General features: G+C 38.0%; 2 protein-coding genes across 2 annotated transcripts in view; one reads left to right on the top strand and one right to left on the bottom strand.

Annotated features, from left to right (window-relative positions):
- The window catches only part of NME7 (NME/NM23 family member 7), a 262,781-nt gene extending 251,620 nt beyond the window's left edge, over positions 1 to 11,161 (bottom strand). Inside the window, 1 exon segment of the mRNA XM_047783988.1 lies at positions 11,030 to 11,161. Within this exon segment, the coding sequence (XP_047639944.1) occupies positions 11,030 to 11,032 (3 nt within the window). The 5' untranslated portion in view covers positions 11,033 to 11,161.
- Positions 11,162 to 11,423: 262 nt separating this feature from the next.
- The window catches only part of BLZF1 (basic leucine zipper nuclear factor 1), a 41,082-nt gene continuing 35,144 nt past the window's right edge, over positions 11,424 to 17,361 (top strand). Inside the window, exons 1-2 of the mRNA XM_047783987.1 lie at positions 11,424 to 11,649; positions 12,973 to 13,046. Coding sequence (XP_047639943.1) covers positions 13,016 to 13,046 — 31 coding nt within the window. The 5' untranslated portion in view covers positions 11,424 to 11,649; positions 12,973 to 13,015. The remainder of the gene's footprint in view (positions 11,650 to 12,972; positions 13,047 to 17,361) is intronic.

The raw sequence follows: 17,361 nt of genomic DNA, 5'->3' as shown, positions 1-17,361 counted from the left end.
TCCCATGCAATTCCAATCTCCAAAGGACACTATGAATTACTTAAGAATCTTAAATGCCTTAACAAATGGAAAATATTATGTAAATATCAGGCACTATCATTATTAACACTGCAGCTGTACAATGCTTTGGCAGGTGCTAAAATGACAAAAGGAGGTGAGGAAGGGGAGGTGAACAAGAGTAACTGGAAGTGCTGCTTTACATGGCGGGGCTAGGAAATTCTCTCTGATGAGGTGACATGTGAGCATTAAAAGAAGTGAAGAAGCATTTCATGCAAGGGAGTAGCAAATGTGGCTGAAGTAATGTAGTTCTGAGGGAAAAAAAGATGTAAAAATTTAAAGATGTATATCTCAAAAGGTCAAACCAAAAAGAATTGGCATCAAAACAAAGACATCTCAAGTACTTCCCAATAGTAGCCAGATGTGTGTATCTTGTGCCCACTTACAACTCACCCAAAGGGACATCTAGGATAACAGGCAAAAATGTACAAAAGAAAGAGGAAAAAAAGTATTTGTTAACTAGGCTGAAACTTGAACAATGGACTACAGTGACATTTCCTTACTGTTTCCAAATGCTTTCTGGTAAATTTAAGGATCTATGTTGACATTAGTATGCATAAGTTTAATTTGGGATTTGTACATATTCAAAGTTGAAGAAAACCTGAAAGTCAGTGAATGAAAAAAAGAAGAAAAAAAAAACAGGGAAAGCTGCAAAATTAATTAATCTTGTTTTAATTAACACTGCTACGCAGCAATTAGCCTCTCCTCTCTGTTTCTATATTCAGTAGGTCTCTACCTTAACACCTGTCAATAACAACAACAGAAGCAAAAATAACAACAGCCAGCATTTGCTGGAACTTACAATGTATAAAGCATTAGGCTAAGCACTTTACCTCATGTAATCATAATGATATCCCTGTGAGGGAGCCAGTATTACCATCATGTTCATTTTACAAATGAGGAAATTGAATTTCTCTAAGTTAGTATTACGATGTTACAGTATATCATGTTTCTCTCTTCCCTGCCTTCCTTCTTTCCCCAAGATTCTGAGCTCCTTAAGCGGGAGTCAGTCTTTTCACTTCATATACATGGCACAAAGCAAGAACCCAATAGTAAGGCAGAAAGATGAGTTCAAGAGGCTCTGCTCCACTTCTACCTAATTGCTTAGTATTTCAATTTTGGTTCTAAGAACTGTCCTAGTGATGTATACCTCGACCTATGTGTGTACTTGGAGACAAGATATACTCTTAAGGCCATTAGTAGATATATATATATATGTTGCCTTTTTAGGGCCATACCAGCAGCATATGGAAGTTCCCAGGCTAGGGGTCAAAGCAGAGCTGCAGCTGCCAGCCTACAACACAGCCACAGCAATCTCAGATCTGAGCCACCTCTGTGACCTACACCACAGCTCAAAACAATGCCAGATCCTTAACTCACTGAGCAAGGCCAGGGATCAAACCCATGACCTCATGGATACTAGCCAGACTCATTACATCTGAACCACAAGGGGAACTCCCATTACTAGATTTTAAGTAGAAATTCTGGGAGGAAAAAAGTGATCATGTTATTACAGGATCCAGTCTCCCTTTGGAGATAAAATTTTTAATTATTTAATAATGAAAAACATTCAGGTACCTAATCTCTTCGCCTTTCAGAGATTTGGGTACATAGAGTAAAATTCAATAAACTACTTAAAGAGCAAGATGATTTAACATAAATGATAGACCTTTACTTGCCACACTACATGGAAGGATTTTCCATTTTCCAAAGCCCTATTTCTGAGGCTATGTAGCAAGAAACAGAAGGGGCCTGAAAAGGGCTTATTATACTTTCATAATCAAATTATTGAATAATAAAGTTTCAAGACTACCAGTAATAAAAGTAAATGCTCCTAGCTAATCCATTTAAGCTGGGCAGAAATTTATGGATCTCAAGATCTAATACTTACTAAACACATGTTAAACATGCTTAGCCATCCCCTCCCCCAAAGTACATAAGAGTTATCGAAACTGGTCTCAAGAACAAGTCCTGCCATTTCCCATTCCCTCCCTTTCCCCTGACCTTTCACTGTTTCCATTAGGAAAATGAATCTATAATAAAAAATGAGGAAGATGGAATTTAATATGCAAAAGTAAATTTTTAATATCCACAAAATTGGATAATAACACCACTAACCTCAAAAATTTATTTCTGAAACTTGTTCTAGATTTTCATCTCTTTCCATTTTACCCAACTATGTTCTCAATAGGCAGTATTCTGGTTAATATGAAAATAATAAGTTTCAGATACAGAGTACATTATAGTTTACAAATTATTTTCATATACAGTATTTGATTTGATCCACACAAAAAATGAACAGAAATCATCATCCTGAATTTATGAATGAGAAAATAATTGCCCAGAAAGATAACATGTCGCACAGTAAACAAACACTGAAGCCAAGATCGTAATAAGGATTAAAATTTTAGATTTCTAGCTCTATACCAGTTCCCTTATACTTCTACCAACTGCTACTTCAAAACAGACAAAAAGAGGACTAGATAATCTGCCTGTGAATAATACTTTAGCAAAGGTTACATCTATCTTCATCAGTATATACAGTTAATAAATTTTGAATTGTAACAATATATGAAAGGTGAAATAATAATTACGGAGAAATATTTTGGATAAGTATTAACAGTGCTTTTCATCTATAGAGCATACAGTAATTTATAATCATTCTCTCATATATTGAGTAAGGAAGCCGAAATTTTTATTAAAAGTTCAAATCCACTGTTTCACATATATGAAATGTACAGATACCAGGTTAGAGATTAGGAAAAACAGTCATCATAGAGTGCAGAGGTAAAACTTTTCTGGCGGTAATTTGGCATTGCATATCAAAAGGACTTAAAAATGCAAATGGCCTCTCACCCAGTTATTCCATTTCTAACTTATCCTAAGAAAATAAGTATGGATGTGGGTAAAAATGTGCTGCAAGAATGTTTCTTTATCATATTAAAAGACCAAATTAATAAATGGATTGGTTAAATCAGAGTGAATGAAAGAATAGAGTTAAAACTGATCTGGAAAAATGTATAATATATATTAAGTTAAAAAAATACATTTGTAAACAATGTACACAATAGGATCACATTTTAAAATACATATATATGTATATATGTGTGTGTGAGACTGGAATAATATACCAAAATATTATTAGTGATTTGTATGCAGCAATACTGCAAATGAATTCAACTACATTTTTTTCACTTCTGTATTTTCAAATCTCCAAAAATGACTACATTTCTGCAATAGAATAAGTTAAATATTACATGTATAAATTAAATACATTATATGTTTATATACCATGCATTATATGTACTATACAAATATATAAAATGCATATAGCATCTATGTATTTAACTTGGAGTAGAACTATGGAAAACAGATAATGAAATTTAGATTTACATATACCAGAAAACCCTGGAGCCATGATGCATGTCTATGGAAATACATTTTTAAAAAATAAAGCAACATGAAGAAGGTACAGCACAAAAGATGAGTCAGGAGAGAAAACAACAGCAACTTAATTAAACAAAGTGCCTAGGGTCAGAAAATAAACTTCGATTGAGCAGTACATTTTAATAACAGCAATTTTTCACATCTAATTAATGAAAGTCTTAAAATATTAACATCTGGAAGTGAAGTAGTTTAGACAGTTTTTAAAGGAGAATGAATACGAGGTTCATAGGAAGTGTTGGAGATACTTTGGGAGAACAAGGGGCTTCAACCTTATGCTATAGACCCATCAAAAAAGATATCAGGTGAAATCACAGCAGAACACATAATGTCTATGTAAAACTACGATGTACATGAACCTGGAATGGGGTCCCTGGCCTGCCTCATCTTAGAGAAGATATTATGGAAACAAAAGTTCCAGTAAAGGGCAATTAAATTATGAAAAGGCAATTATAAGGGGAGAAATTAGTCCCTGATCTTCAAGTATAAGAGCAGAACAACAACAATAACAAAAACCTTTTCCAAGGTTTACAAGATCATAAATGTTACAGACAGGATGAAAATGGGTACTGAAAGACTAAACTAATATGGCTAAAGTTTAAACAAGTCCAGATCCAAGAAACATAAAATATATTGATGGAATAGGTAAAATATATGAGATGCATTATCCCACTGCATTTAGAATGAAATCCAAAATCCTTCCTTTCCTGGCTGTTGTGAAAACATGAGTGGACCTTGAGGGCATTACACTAAATGAAATTAGTCAGGCAGAGACAAATACTGTACAATATTACTAATATGTGGAATCTGAGAAGCCAAACTCATAGAAACAGAGAGTAGGATGGTGATCAACAGGAGCTGGGGGAAGGAGGAAACAGGCTGATATTGGTCAAGGGATACAAGCATCCAGTTAGAAGATACATAAGTTCCGGAGATTACTGTATATAGCATGGTGATTAGAGTTAACAATGCTGTATTACATATTTGAGAGTTGCTAAGAGAGTAAATGTTTTCCCAAAAGGATATTTGCATGTTTAATAGCATTTTTTATTTTATTTTATTTTAGTCTTTTTGCCTTTTCTGGGGCTGCTCCCACAGCATATGGAGGTTCCCAGGCTAGGGGTCTAATAGGAAATGTAGCCACGGGCCTACGCCAGAGCCACAGCAACGAGGGATCAGAGCTGCATCTGCAACCTACACCACAGCTCATGGCAATGCAGGATCCTTAACCCACTGAGCAAGGTCAGGGATCAAACCCGCAACCCCATGGTTCCTAGTCGGATTCATTAACCACTAAGCCACAACGGGAACTCCCGCATTTTTTTTATTATAGTTCACTATTTATGGCTGGCCCCTGAATCAGGGGCTGGTTAGTCAGTGTACAATGTAAACAGAAAGATACAACAGTGGCAACATTTTTAAAATTAATTTTTTGTTATACAAGTAATGTGTGAATTGACTTCCTTTGATTAAAAAAATGAAGTACTGTAGTTCAAGATCAAATTCCCGTTGATCAGCCCCACAAATCAAAATCTTTCCCCTAAATACTGTTTAAGAGCTTGTCTATATATTTGCCTAGTATATCCAGTGAAGATAACTACTATTATCATATGGGTTAGGGTTTTGCTGTTTTGTTTTGTTTTTTTACAGAAATTGTAAACTACAAATATTCTGCAACTAAATTCACTAAAGAAAGTGTTATCTAAGTTGCTACACAGAGATCTATAATAATCTATTTTCAAAAAAAAATCTCTTTAAATGCTCTATGATATTCCCAGCATGGACATACCATGGTTTATTTAGCCATCCCCCTACTGACAGACATTTAGGTTGTCTCCCATTTTTTCCCATTACAAACAGATTTGTCCAATCTGGTCTGCCTGGTCCTATCCCTTGAGAACAAGAAGATTTATCACTTATACTTTGTTAAGGGCACAAAATAGCAATTGTCCTCAGGAGTATTTTATAACACATTTATAGTACTTTTTTTTTTTTTTTTTCAAAATCCTGGATCCCAATAAGACTTCCTTTTTGTCTATTTACAAAAAGTTTTGTAAAAATATACAATTGAGATACATAACATATTAGTTTCAGGTGTACAACATAATGATTCAATATTTGTATGTATTGCAAGATGATCACCAAAATAAGTCTAAATAACATCTGTCACCATGCATAATAGAATTTTTTTTTCTTATGAGAATTGTTAAGATCTACTCGTGTAGTGACTTTCAAACATGCAATACAGTACTACTAACTAGAGTCACCAGGCTGTCCATTATATATATCCCCATGACTTATTTTATAACTGTAAGTTTATACCTTTTAGTCACCTTCACCCTTTTCACCTACACCACCACCCTGCTTCTGGCAACCACCAATCTAGTCTAAGAGAGTAGACTTAAATGCTCTCATCTTAAAGAAAGAAATGGTAATTACCTAAGAGATGGAGGTAATCATTTTGTAATAGATAAGTGTATCAAATTAACATATCGTACACCTTAAACTTACACAATTGTTACATGTCAAGTATATTTCAGCAAAGCTAGGGGGAAAAGGGGGGATAGAAAGGCAGAAAAAGGACAGGAAAATAAAGAGATATATCTGAGAAAATTAGGGTATTCTATTAACCAGCTGCTATGCAGTTTTGCAAATACAACTGATTCCTGCTATAGAAGAATATAACAAGCTCTAGACTATGTTCGTAATAAAATATATAGGGGAAAAACGTTTTAAGTTTCAAGTTTTGTTTTAGGCTCTATACTTTCTCATTCAGTTGTAGTAAATAAAATCCTGCCCAGCTTTTAAACTGCAGTTCCTCCAAGTTAGCAGGTCCAATAACAAAAGGAATTCTGGGTGGAAAAGAAGCAAAAGCCAAGGCAAAAATAGTTAACCGATTTAGAAGAAACTTGATCAAGTTGAAAAGTGGAAAACAATTCATGTAATATAATCCTGAATCATCAGTCTATTTAGCAATCATGAATCTCTCTTTGAAGGCTATTTTATTTTATTTTCCTTTTCTTTTGGCTGTACCCACAGCACACAGAAGTTCCCAGGCCAGGGATCAAACCCTTGCCACAGCAGTGACAACACTGGATCCTTAACCACTAGGTCACCAGGGAACTCCTGAAGCCTCTTGTAAAATAACATCAACTTTGAGATATTTGTTTAGTTTAATTCTTGTGGAACATAGTTGATAAACTTTAAAGGCCTTAATTATACTAGCAGTTCACCTTGGTTAACAGTATTTAAATCAGTGGTCTATTTTAAAAGATACATAAATTCATACCTCTTTATTAGTCAAAAGAGTCTTGGAATTATCTCCTCCATTCTCTGTAGGCGCAAAAGCAAATAAATTGATGGCTCTAGTATATTCTTTATCGTAAACAACGTGTATGTGAGATATACTTAACAGTGGCTTATCTCTGCTTCGTAAGGTAAAGGTGTTAGCCAGAACCCAACTCTGGTGCTAGAAGGTACAACTGCAACAAACCAGATGCAGATAATTTAATTTCAGTGATCAGGAAGCCACACCAGCAGAGCAAACAAGCTCCATCTTCAGCTGCTTATAGAGACCACCAGCTTTGAAAGAGTACAGATGTCAGTGGTCAGGCTGAACACAGGAAAAGGGCTTTCATTTCTCTCTCTTTTTCAAAAGGCCTACTCTTTCTCTTCAAGGACTGACAGCAACAGACACAGGAGAGAGATTTGGATGCAGAAAGGATCTTGAAAATTCTACTAGAGTCAGTTTTAGGCTTTCATTAAATTCAGTTTTTCCTGACACGCAGTAAGACTGTCACTAGGTCAAAGGAGGAAGAAGCAATCTGCATGCCTTGAGATTTAAACAATTTTGCCATTCAGAGTATGTATTGTTTAAATACACTACATCCTGAACTTTGTGGATCATGATGCATAATAAGAAATAAATATATTCTACAGCATAACCCTGTACACACAACGCACATGCAATTTAAAACAAAAGTTTCATGAAAGTGACCCTTGCCATATGCAATGAATATGGAAAATGTTTATTTCATGTGTCTTCTTTTTAATGCTGCTACCTACCACAAATTGATTTCATGACTGAGTAATGGGATACAACCACAGTTTGAAACATACTGCTGTCTTCCCCCTGCCTACCTTTCTACCCTAATTTCCTGCTAATCTCCACCACACACCTGTACTGCTACCACCCCCACATCACCTCATAATCTAATTTCTATTCTTTTTTCACATTAAACCCTAAGGTCAGTTCCTGCAATACTCGACGCTCCTTTGATCTTGTTGTTAGTTTGCCTACAACCCTTCCCTCAGTTCACTGTACTTTATCATTCAGTCCATTTAGACAAAGCTCATTTCCTTAGAGGAGCCTTCATTTACCACCCAATTTGAAAGAGCCACCACACCCAACTCCAGGCAGAATAAGAGGATAGGGATAGAAGTTCACTGATCTTAGGGTTGTTGGGAATTCTGAATGAAAAAATATCAGACAGGCGCAAAAAAACAGTATTCCACAAATGTCACTTACTATCTCCCTATGCCATGGTACAGATCACCAAATTCCAGCTATTGAAATTCTATTCCACTTGCTTTGTGGCTTTTCTGATTCTGAAAAGTGAAAATTCCATCCTCCAATATCCCCCAAGTACTTGGTACCCTCACAGACACTTAACACATTCTTATTTTTTTTAATTTATTCAGCAAATAGCTGAGTGCCTAATACAATCTAAGCAATGGCAGTGAACAAAATAAAGATCCATTCCTCTAACAGATCAAGTCTAGTAAGAGTGACAAACCTATTAAATAATTTCAACTGAATGTGGTAAGTACAATAAGAGAAATGTGTACTGTGTAAAGTTGTGACAAAAAAAAGAATGAAGAGTTAACTCTCTCTGAGTAGAGAAAGAAGAAAAACACCTAACCTAGGAATGAAGAATCAATAGGAGTTTGGCTAGCAAACATGGCAGTAAAGGTATTCCAGGTGGAAGGAACAGCATGTGCAAAGTAGAGGAAAGAGGCTTACCACCAGTTTGCAGTTGCTTGGAATGTTCAACGAAAAGGCAAGTAACTAAAAGGAATGTCTAAGAAAGTTTCATGACAGAAGCAAGACAGGTTAAGTCCTAGATCATAGAAGGCTTTGTGTGCCATTCCAGATAGGCTGAATTTTTATACTGTCGGGAATGAGGAGTCTAGAGTTCTAAAGAGGTAATTAACATCAACAGATTTAGGGTTCAGTAAATTCCTTCTTGTGGTAGAGAAAATAGTGACTTGAAGAATTACCAGACCAGAGTGTTAAAGACACTACTACAACAGTGCAAGCAAAAGCTGAGGAGATCTCAGAGTTCCCGTCGTGGCACAGTGGAAATGAATCCAACTAGGAACCATGGGGTTGTAGGTTCTGTCCCTGGCCTCGCTCAGTGGGTTAAGGATCCGGAGTTGCTGTGAGCTGTGGTGTAGGTTGCAGAGGCTGCTCAGATTTGGCATTACTGTGGCTGAAGCATAGGCTGGCAGCCGTAGCTCTGATTACACCCCTAGCCTAGGAATCTCCATAAGCCTCGGGTGCGGGCCTAAAAAAAGCGAAGAAAAAAAAAAAAGAATTGAGGAGATCTGAAACTAAACCAGAATCAGGTGACCAACTGAACAGAGAAGACATAGGAGAGAAAGGAATGTAGGAAAACTCTGGTTTCTGGTTTAGGTTATAAATATAGTGGTAGCATCAACTTGGTGAAACAAAAAAAGCCAGGTGAAAAGACAGCAAGTTCAGTTTTGGTCGAGTTTGAGGGGCCTTTGTGGTAACCAGCTAGAAGTGTCCAGGTCTTACCAGATCTGAGATGAAACTGAAATTTAAGAATAAATGCTTACCAGGTCTGAGATGAAACTGAAATTTAAGAATGAATGCTTAGGCCTTAACAGGTCTGAGATGAAACCGAAATTTAAGAATGAATGCTTAGGCATTAGTGGAACACTTGTGTGTGGATGAAATCAGCCAAAGAAAATGGACAAACTAAGAAATTAAGGAGTGAATCCCAGAGAATGGCATTTAAAAAGCAGGCAAAGCCAGTGGGGGGGGGGGGGGGAGAAGGAATGAATGATGATGAGCTTCAGCTATCAAAGAGAGGCTAAATAAATTTTGAGAAGAAACTCCTGGATTTGGCCATAAGAAATTTAAGCAAGAACAACTTCATGAAGCCATTAGAGGAATTCTGAGTGCTGAGGATGAAAGTAAAGAGCTGAATTTGATACAAATGGAAGCACTATGCTTTCAAGCAGTTTACTGATAAATGGGAGGACTAGGCAATAAACTGAACGAACACAGGCTGGGGGTGTGCTTTTGTTTTATTTCATTTTCTTAAGGTGTATGGCTTGAACACGGGGGGGAGAAGGAAATGGTGAGGAAGAGGCTGAAAGCACAGGAAAGAAAAAAATATAACCAAAAGCAGAAAGTCTTATAAGGAATGGGAGGGAATAAAATCTAGAGCAAAGATGGAAGCATTATCCTTCAATACCTGTATCTCTGAACTAGAAACACAAGACCTAACAGAGAAAGAAGGGGTGGTGGGTGGATCTCTGTTTGTTGTTGCTGTTCTTTCTTTCTAGAGCCACACCTGTGGCATATGTAAGTTCCCTCGCTAGGAGTCCAATCCGAAGCCTACACCACAGCAATTCCAGGTCCTGGCTAAATCCTAAGCGGCAGCTTGCAGCAATGCCAGATCCTTCACCCACTGAGCGAGGCCAGGGATCAAACCCACATCCTCATGGATACTACTCTGGTTTTTAACGCATAGAGCCACAACGGGAACTCTGGGTGGGTCTCCATATTTAATTTCATGGCCATATCTGGCATTCTCGAACATGTGATGGAATGAAAATCATCTATAGGCTTTTTTAAAAATGCAAATATGGAGCCTGTTTGTATTCATGCAGAATTTCTGAAGGTGAAGCTCTAGCAAGTGAATTTTCCAGAAGTGATTTCCAAGTGATATTATGGAGTATTCCTGTTAAAAGGTAATCAACTGTATAATTTAGGGCTAATGCAAAATGCAGCTATTATTAGGTGGCCCTTAGGGTGTGGAACGGTACTCGGCCCTCAAGAGAGCAAAGACTACAGGATCCAGAGAGATTTGGATCAGTCATGAAAAAGTCAAATAAACATCACCACATACTTTTAAATGAAGCGTGTTAAAGTGAAGCTGAGAGGTTGAAAAAAATGCAATGATGAAAAATGCATACATCTCCAATGTTTGACCGAAATAAGGTCTCACCTCAGACTACTAGACTCCGTGTCTTAGCCTTAAACTTCCTGTCACAATACTCTACAGGCTCAGCAGGACCAAAGTGTAATTCAGGGTGCTGCAAGAAGTAGGGAAAGCGAGGAAATTGCACGGACAGTTCCTGGAAAGGGACAAAGAAATAACCAGCCGAAGGTAGAAGCGATCTGGATGCCTCTCAACGCCCAAACGCCCCAGGACCTGGGACAAAGCATAAACAAGACCGCGTTGCCTTTCTTCTGACACCGCCTCGCACTCACCATCGCCTCAGGATCTCAGCACCAGGAAATAGGTAACTTTGCGACTGGAAAACACCTACACCAACACCAACGCCAGGTTACTCTGGCAACAGAGCCCCACCTACTGCCGGACTCAGAACGGGCCGCCACTACCCCGCCCCTTTGTCCTTAGTGGCTGGGAGTAAATAGAGCTCCGCCCACCCAGCCGACCGACCCGCCCCTTCACGCAGTAGCTTGGGGCGACGGAACACCACCTACCTCTTCCCAGCATCATCACTTCCGTTTGGTTGAAAGGCGACCCGGAAGTTCAGGCTTATATGCGGCTAGGGTCCAAGTATTCTTTTTTTATTTTTTAATAAGAATCTACCCAGTTTTCTTTTACTGAAGTCTTGAATCGTATATTCTGCGTCACTTGAGTTTAAATGGCACCAAAAGTGTTTTCCTTTTGAAAAGTATTCCGGAAACGAAACCCTGAGTAATCGGAAGTAATTAGCTGTGAACCAAAAGCTTGATGTCCCGAAGGTTGGGGCGGATCGGCTTCGGAATGCTAGAGGAGTGTGCGCGGAAGTTAACCCGTGATATCTAGCCAAAGAACCTGTAAAGTGAGGCCCCCTGCAATTGGGAGAGTAAGAATCTGAGAGGTAAGTCCAGGAAAGGGCTTGTGTAACTAAGAGGGGATTTTGGAAAGGGACAGAGGTTTGGATTGAAGTGTGTTGTTCATTCAGTCGCTTTAGATTTAAGGAAAGGTTGCCCGTTGTTCCAGGAAGGTTTGTTCAGACAGGGACGGAACTTTGGATTTGACTTCTGGGGATGGCAGAGGTTGACAGGATTGTCGCTTCCACTCCTGCCACCTTCATACCTGTTACACACTCCAGACCCACCCCCACCCCCTTCAATTAGTATTTGCCTACAGACCTTTGTACATTTCCCTGCGCATCTTCCGAGGGTTCATTGCTCTTGCGAAGGGTCTTTGGAGAGCTATTTTTCAGAACAGTGGCGGCGGGGGGGTGACTTTTAAGGAAGGTAGGCACGGAAGACGCTATGCTGAGTTATATCGAGTACTCAAGAGTTATCCTTTTTTTGGGTGAAACCATTTGTCATCTAGTGCCTGATTCATCATTCGTGATCACTGCATTAGTATTACCTTCCTTCTCATGTTCTCTCGCCTGAATCTTAGTAAGACTAAGATTTAGTAAGGTCATGCATACATTCTGAAAATATATGCTATGACATTTTAATTTTTACCAAGAAATGCAAATTAAGTTATTATGAATTTTTTGTCACTTGTTAAACATCTAAACAGAAGCTTCTCTGTCATGTAGTGAACAAAATAGTGTCCATGTCTCCTGAGAAGGTAATTACTTTAATACCTTTTTTTTCCCCCTTTTTTGGGCTGCATCCACAGTATTTGGAGGTTCCTAGGCTAGGGGTGCTAAGGAACTGGCCTACAACACAGCCACAACAGCACAGTATCCAAGCTGTCTCTGCGACCTACACCGAAGCTCATGGCAACACCAGTTCCTTAACCTACTGATCTAGGCCAGGGATTGAACCCGCAACCTCACGGTTCCTAGACGGATTCGTTTCCACTGCACCAGGACTGGAACTCCTAATTACTTTTAAATTCCTGGTATCTATCAATAATACAGAGCACCTGTAGTAACTACAGTATTATTTCTGAGCTAAATTTAAGGACGCATATCTGATAATTTAGAGTATATAGGTGATAATTTAGAGTATACCAGTGAAACAGGAATTTGAAAGTAAACCACCTCTCATTTTTTTTAAGACATTGGGTAGTCATAACAGTATCACCTTGTGAAAAAGGGGTGTAAGGGGCACTCCCTAAATGCAGGTTTACTAAATGAAGAAGCAAGTAGAATATCATAATCTTTAAATGACAGGGACTTAATGAATGCGTTTATATGGTATTGTTTTAATTCTTTCATTTTATTCATATTTAGGTTTTTCAGTAGAAGCCCGGGGTACATTTTCATTTTTAAAAAAATGACTACTCTTGAAAGTTTAGAAACCAAAGGTAAGTTTTCTTCCTTTGATGATAATTGTTTTAAAACATGGAATTTATGATGATAGGACAAAGGATTGTTTGAGCCAGGTAGCAAAATCTCACAGAACCCTTAGGAATTATTTGTTTCACATCTCTTCGTATTTGTTTTTTAATGCACTGTTTACATCAGTACTTAAGGTACACAGTTGAATATTAGCATCATTTGATATTTATTACTACTGTTTATGTCTACTATTGTTAAACATTTAGTATAAAGCAAATTTTTACATCTATGTTCTCTGCCCACTAGAAGATTAGATTTAAATAAATAAGAGTATATATTTTCAAAATTTAGGTAGATGGACAAAAAACTGTGTGTATGTTTCTGTGTCCAAATTTCTCCTTTTTATATTGGATTAGAAATGCACACTACTCCAGTACGATGTTATCTTAACTAATTACATCTGCAGTGACTCTGTTCCCAAATAAGGTCACATTCTGAGGTATGGTGGATTCAACATTATGAATGTTTTGAGTATTTGAAGCGGGACACTTTTTTTTTTTTTAATTTTTAGGGCCGCATCCACAGTACATGGAGATTCCCCAGCTAGGGGTCAAGTCGGGGCTATAGCTGCCAGACTATACCACAGCCACAGCAATGCAGGATCCAAGCTGAGTCTGCAACCTACACCACAGCTCACGGCAACGCCGGATCCTTAACCCACTAAGCAAGACCAGGGATCAAACATTCGTCCTCATAGATGCTAGTCAGATTTGTTAACCACTGAGCCATGACAGGAACTCCCAGGACACAATTTAAATCAGAACACTTGCTAATTACAGTAACTACTTTTTAATCCTGCCTTACTTGTCCTTTGTGTGATGTTTCATACTGTGATCTTTCCTACCTTTTGAAATACTTTATTTCCTTGATTACCATGACTTCATTCTTATATTACACCTACTTTGTGGCCTTTTCTTGTCCAATACAGTAGCCACATGTCCCAATTTCTGTATAAATTAATATTTTTAAAACTTAATAGCCCTGTCACTGATGACTGTTGTATAAAACAGATGTAAAACATTTCCATCATTGTATAAAGTTCTGTTTGACACCACTACTCTAGAATATAGTTTCTTTTTAATCTTCCTCTTTTGATTTATCCTTTAAATGTTAATGTTTTTCAGCCCTCTTTCTCTTCTACTTTCACAGCTTTGGTAATTATCTATAAGAATAGCTTCCAAATCTATCCATAGCTCAGATCTCTTCCCTTTTGATTCAGACCCTTATAGCCTACTGACTGTCTTCACATAGACATTGGTAACAGTCTTAGCACATTCCCAAGTGAACTCCTGACTCAGGTTATTCTTGAGTGGAATGAATTATGGAGGTTGGTGCTGTCAATGACAGATGGGAAACTATTTTCTAGAAGCCAGTTTTGTAGCAATCAGATCTCCAACAGCAAACTCTTTAGAGGAGGATTAAATGTATTTAGGAAGTGAAGATCATGCCAATAAATATTTAATTGAATTTTTTTAAGTTTGTGCAACAGCATTTCAGAGTTACCAGAGGTTTTTTATGGTATTAGAATAAGCAAACCATAAACTCTAAATGAAAAAAATAAACTGGGGATTAATAGGAAATAAGAGCAATTAAATCATAACTAATATGAAAGTAATTAGCATGGTGCTTGGCAAAAAGCAAAAACTAAATATGACATCATTAGTAATTAAAACTTAGTTATTACAAGGCCTCTGTGAAATTAATTTTTTAAATTATTTGTTGTTACTTGTTTGTAATGAGGATTAGAGTTATAAAGTACTTTCACATAGATTATTTCATTTGATCTTAATTGTACAGTGAGGGAGATAATTCAGCTATTAGTCCTAATCCTACATAATGTCATATTAACTGTTAGTGAAGAAAAGTTCCTTGTATCACCTGGCCTGAGAAAGGGTGCACTTATTATGATTGACATTTGTCAGTTGCCTGCATTTCCTGTAACTGCCTCAGAAGAGAAGCGAGATTGACTTAAAGGGACAGAACTTCCTCTCAGCAGATATTTGAGCAATACTATCATCATGAGAGAGATGTGTCCTTGCTTCTAGGGCTGTTTTTGAGAGGGATATATACAATAAATGACAACAGTTAGAAAATTAGACTGTGAATCCAAAGCTTTTCTTGGTAGTAAGGTTGAAATTAAAAGGGATTAAAGTCAGTTTAGTGAAATAGACCATACATGAAATAGACCATACAGATAGTTCAGTGAAATAGACCATATGAGATGTTATAAGTATTTATAATTCCATAAAATAGTCTTAACTTTTAGCCCTAGTTCTGTGGAATAATGGGTATTAGGTGAAAAAGGACTCCATGAGCAGATAAATTTGGGAAATGCTGGGTTAAAGGAGAGATTATACTATCTGACTCGTCAGAGTCTTTAATATACTAATGTAGACTGTGCAACTCCAAGAAATATAGTATGCAGCATTGCCCATGCTTTTTTGACCAGGGAACTCCTTATTTGTGGAGTCTGTGACAAAAGGAATGTTTGGATTCCACATCAATAAATGTGAGCCTAACTCTTAAGTCCCTTGTCTATATTTTTCTAATTTAATGGTAACTAAACTTTATTAGGTGATACTGGTGACATTTAAAAGAATATTAATTTAAAATTACCAACTGGGAGTTCCCATTGTGGCTCAGTGGAAATGAATCTGACTAGCACCCATGAGGATGAAGGTTTGATCCCTGGCTTTGCTCAGTGGATTAAGGATTTGGCATTGCCATGAGCTGTGGTGTAGGTTGCAGACATGGCTCGGATCCCACGTTGCTGTGGCTGTGGTGTAGGCCTGCAGCCTACAGCTACAGTTCAACCCCTAGCCTGAGAACCTCCATATGCTGCGGGTGCAGCCCTAAAAAGACAAAAAAAAAAAATTGCCAAGTGATGAACTGTGATTTGTTTAACTGTTTTATAGCAGATCTGCATAGATCTGAAAAGTTTGTCGAAGTATATCCGAGTTAGGAATTAATGATTTTCCTGTATAGGAAAACAAATTAAGCAGTTTGGGGTTTTTTTTTTATTTGTTTTGGTTTTGTCTTTTTTCCCTGCGGTCACACGTGCAGCACAGTGCAGGCTAGTGGTCCAGTTGTAGCTGCAGCTTCAGGCCTAGGCCACAGCAGCACTGGATCTGAGCCACATCCGTAACCTGCACCACAGCTTGTGGCAACACCAGGTCATTAACCCACTGAGTGAGGCCGGGGGTCAAATCTGCATCCTCATGGACACTATGTCAGGTTCTTAACCCTCTGAGCCACAATGGGAACCCCTAAGCAGTTTTTAAATGAGTTAATTATTAGATGTTGAAAGGAAATCTAGGTAGTATGTTAATGTTAGCATTTATGAACTTCATTAAGCACTTATATACTTTTTCTGCACCAAATACCATTTCATTGAGCTGATGATATAAAAATTAGGAGGCAGTCCCTGCCCTGAGGAGCTCTCAACAGTTTAGTCTCTGAAAGAAACAAAGTATTTTAAAACACTCTTGTATCATGACTGATGTCTGTGATAGCAGTGCCTTTCACAAGACCAGCAGCACATTTCTGTGAAATGCATGGCTGCATGCACCACCACCCCCCTTTCACCCTTCTAGCATATATCCTGATATTCCCCCTTTCCTCTTTGGGGCTGTATCTCAGAGCTATCTGAAATACTGCTGCCTGGGCTGTCGTTAAGTGGAAGAAACAAAGGATATCACAATCACCTGCAAAAACAGCCATCTCCAAGGTGAGCTCCCAGGGCTGTGAAAACTCAGGATACTGCTCCCTCTCCCCACCCTCTCCTTAGGTGAGGTGTGTGTCAAAGGAATTGTTTCAGTGAGCCCCTACCTCTTTTGTTCCTGCTATCTGCCCTTTGCTGCAAAAACTCCCATACATCCTAGCTCCTCCCTGGCCTCCTCCTTGGACTTAAGGCAACTTGTGATGTTGTCTCCCAGGCTTAAGTCCTCATTTTGCCCCGAATAAAACATAACTCTCAGCTTTCAGGTTGTGCTTTTTTTTTTTAAGTCAACAGCTTTGGAATACCGCCCCAAAGAGGTAAGGGGGAATATCAGGACATATACTATAAGGGTGAAGGGGAGGTACATGCCGTCATGCACGCGTTTCACAGAAGTTTGCTTCTGGTCTCATGAAGGGTACTACTAGTCACAGACATGCGTCATGAAGGATTTTAGTGTTTTTCTAGAAATGAGGAAATGTAAGAATTGGGCACATAAAGTCTTCTAAAAATATCTGACTATCTGAAGACCTGTTCTTCCAGTTTTCCCAGAGCACAGAGTGCCT

Source organism: Phacochoerus africanus, chromosome 6, assembly GCF_016906955.1.
Source record: "Phacochoerus africanus isolate WHEZ1 chromosome 6, ROS_Pafr_v1, whole genome shotgun sequence".
Classification (NCBI taxonomy): domain Eukaryota; kingdom Metazoa; phylum Chordata; class Mammalia; order Artiodactyla; family Suidae; genus Phacochoerus; species Phacochoerus africanus.
The sequence above is the reverse complement of the archived record's forward strand: the minus strand, read 5'-3'. Positions and strand labels throughout refer to the sequence as shown.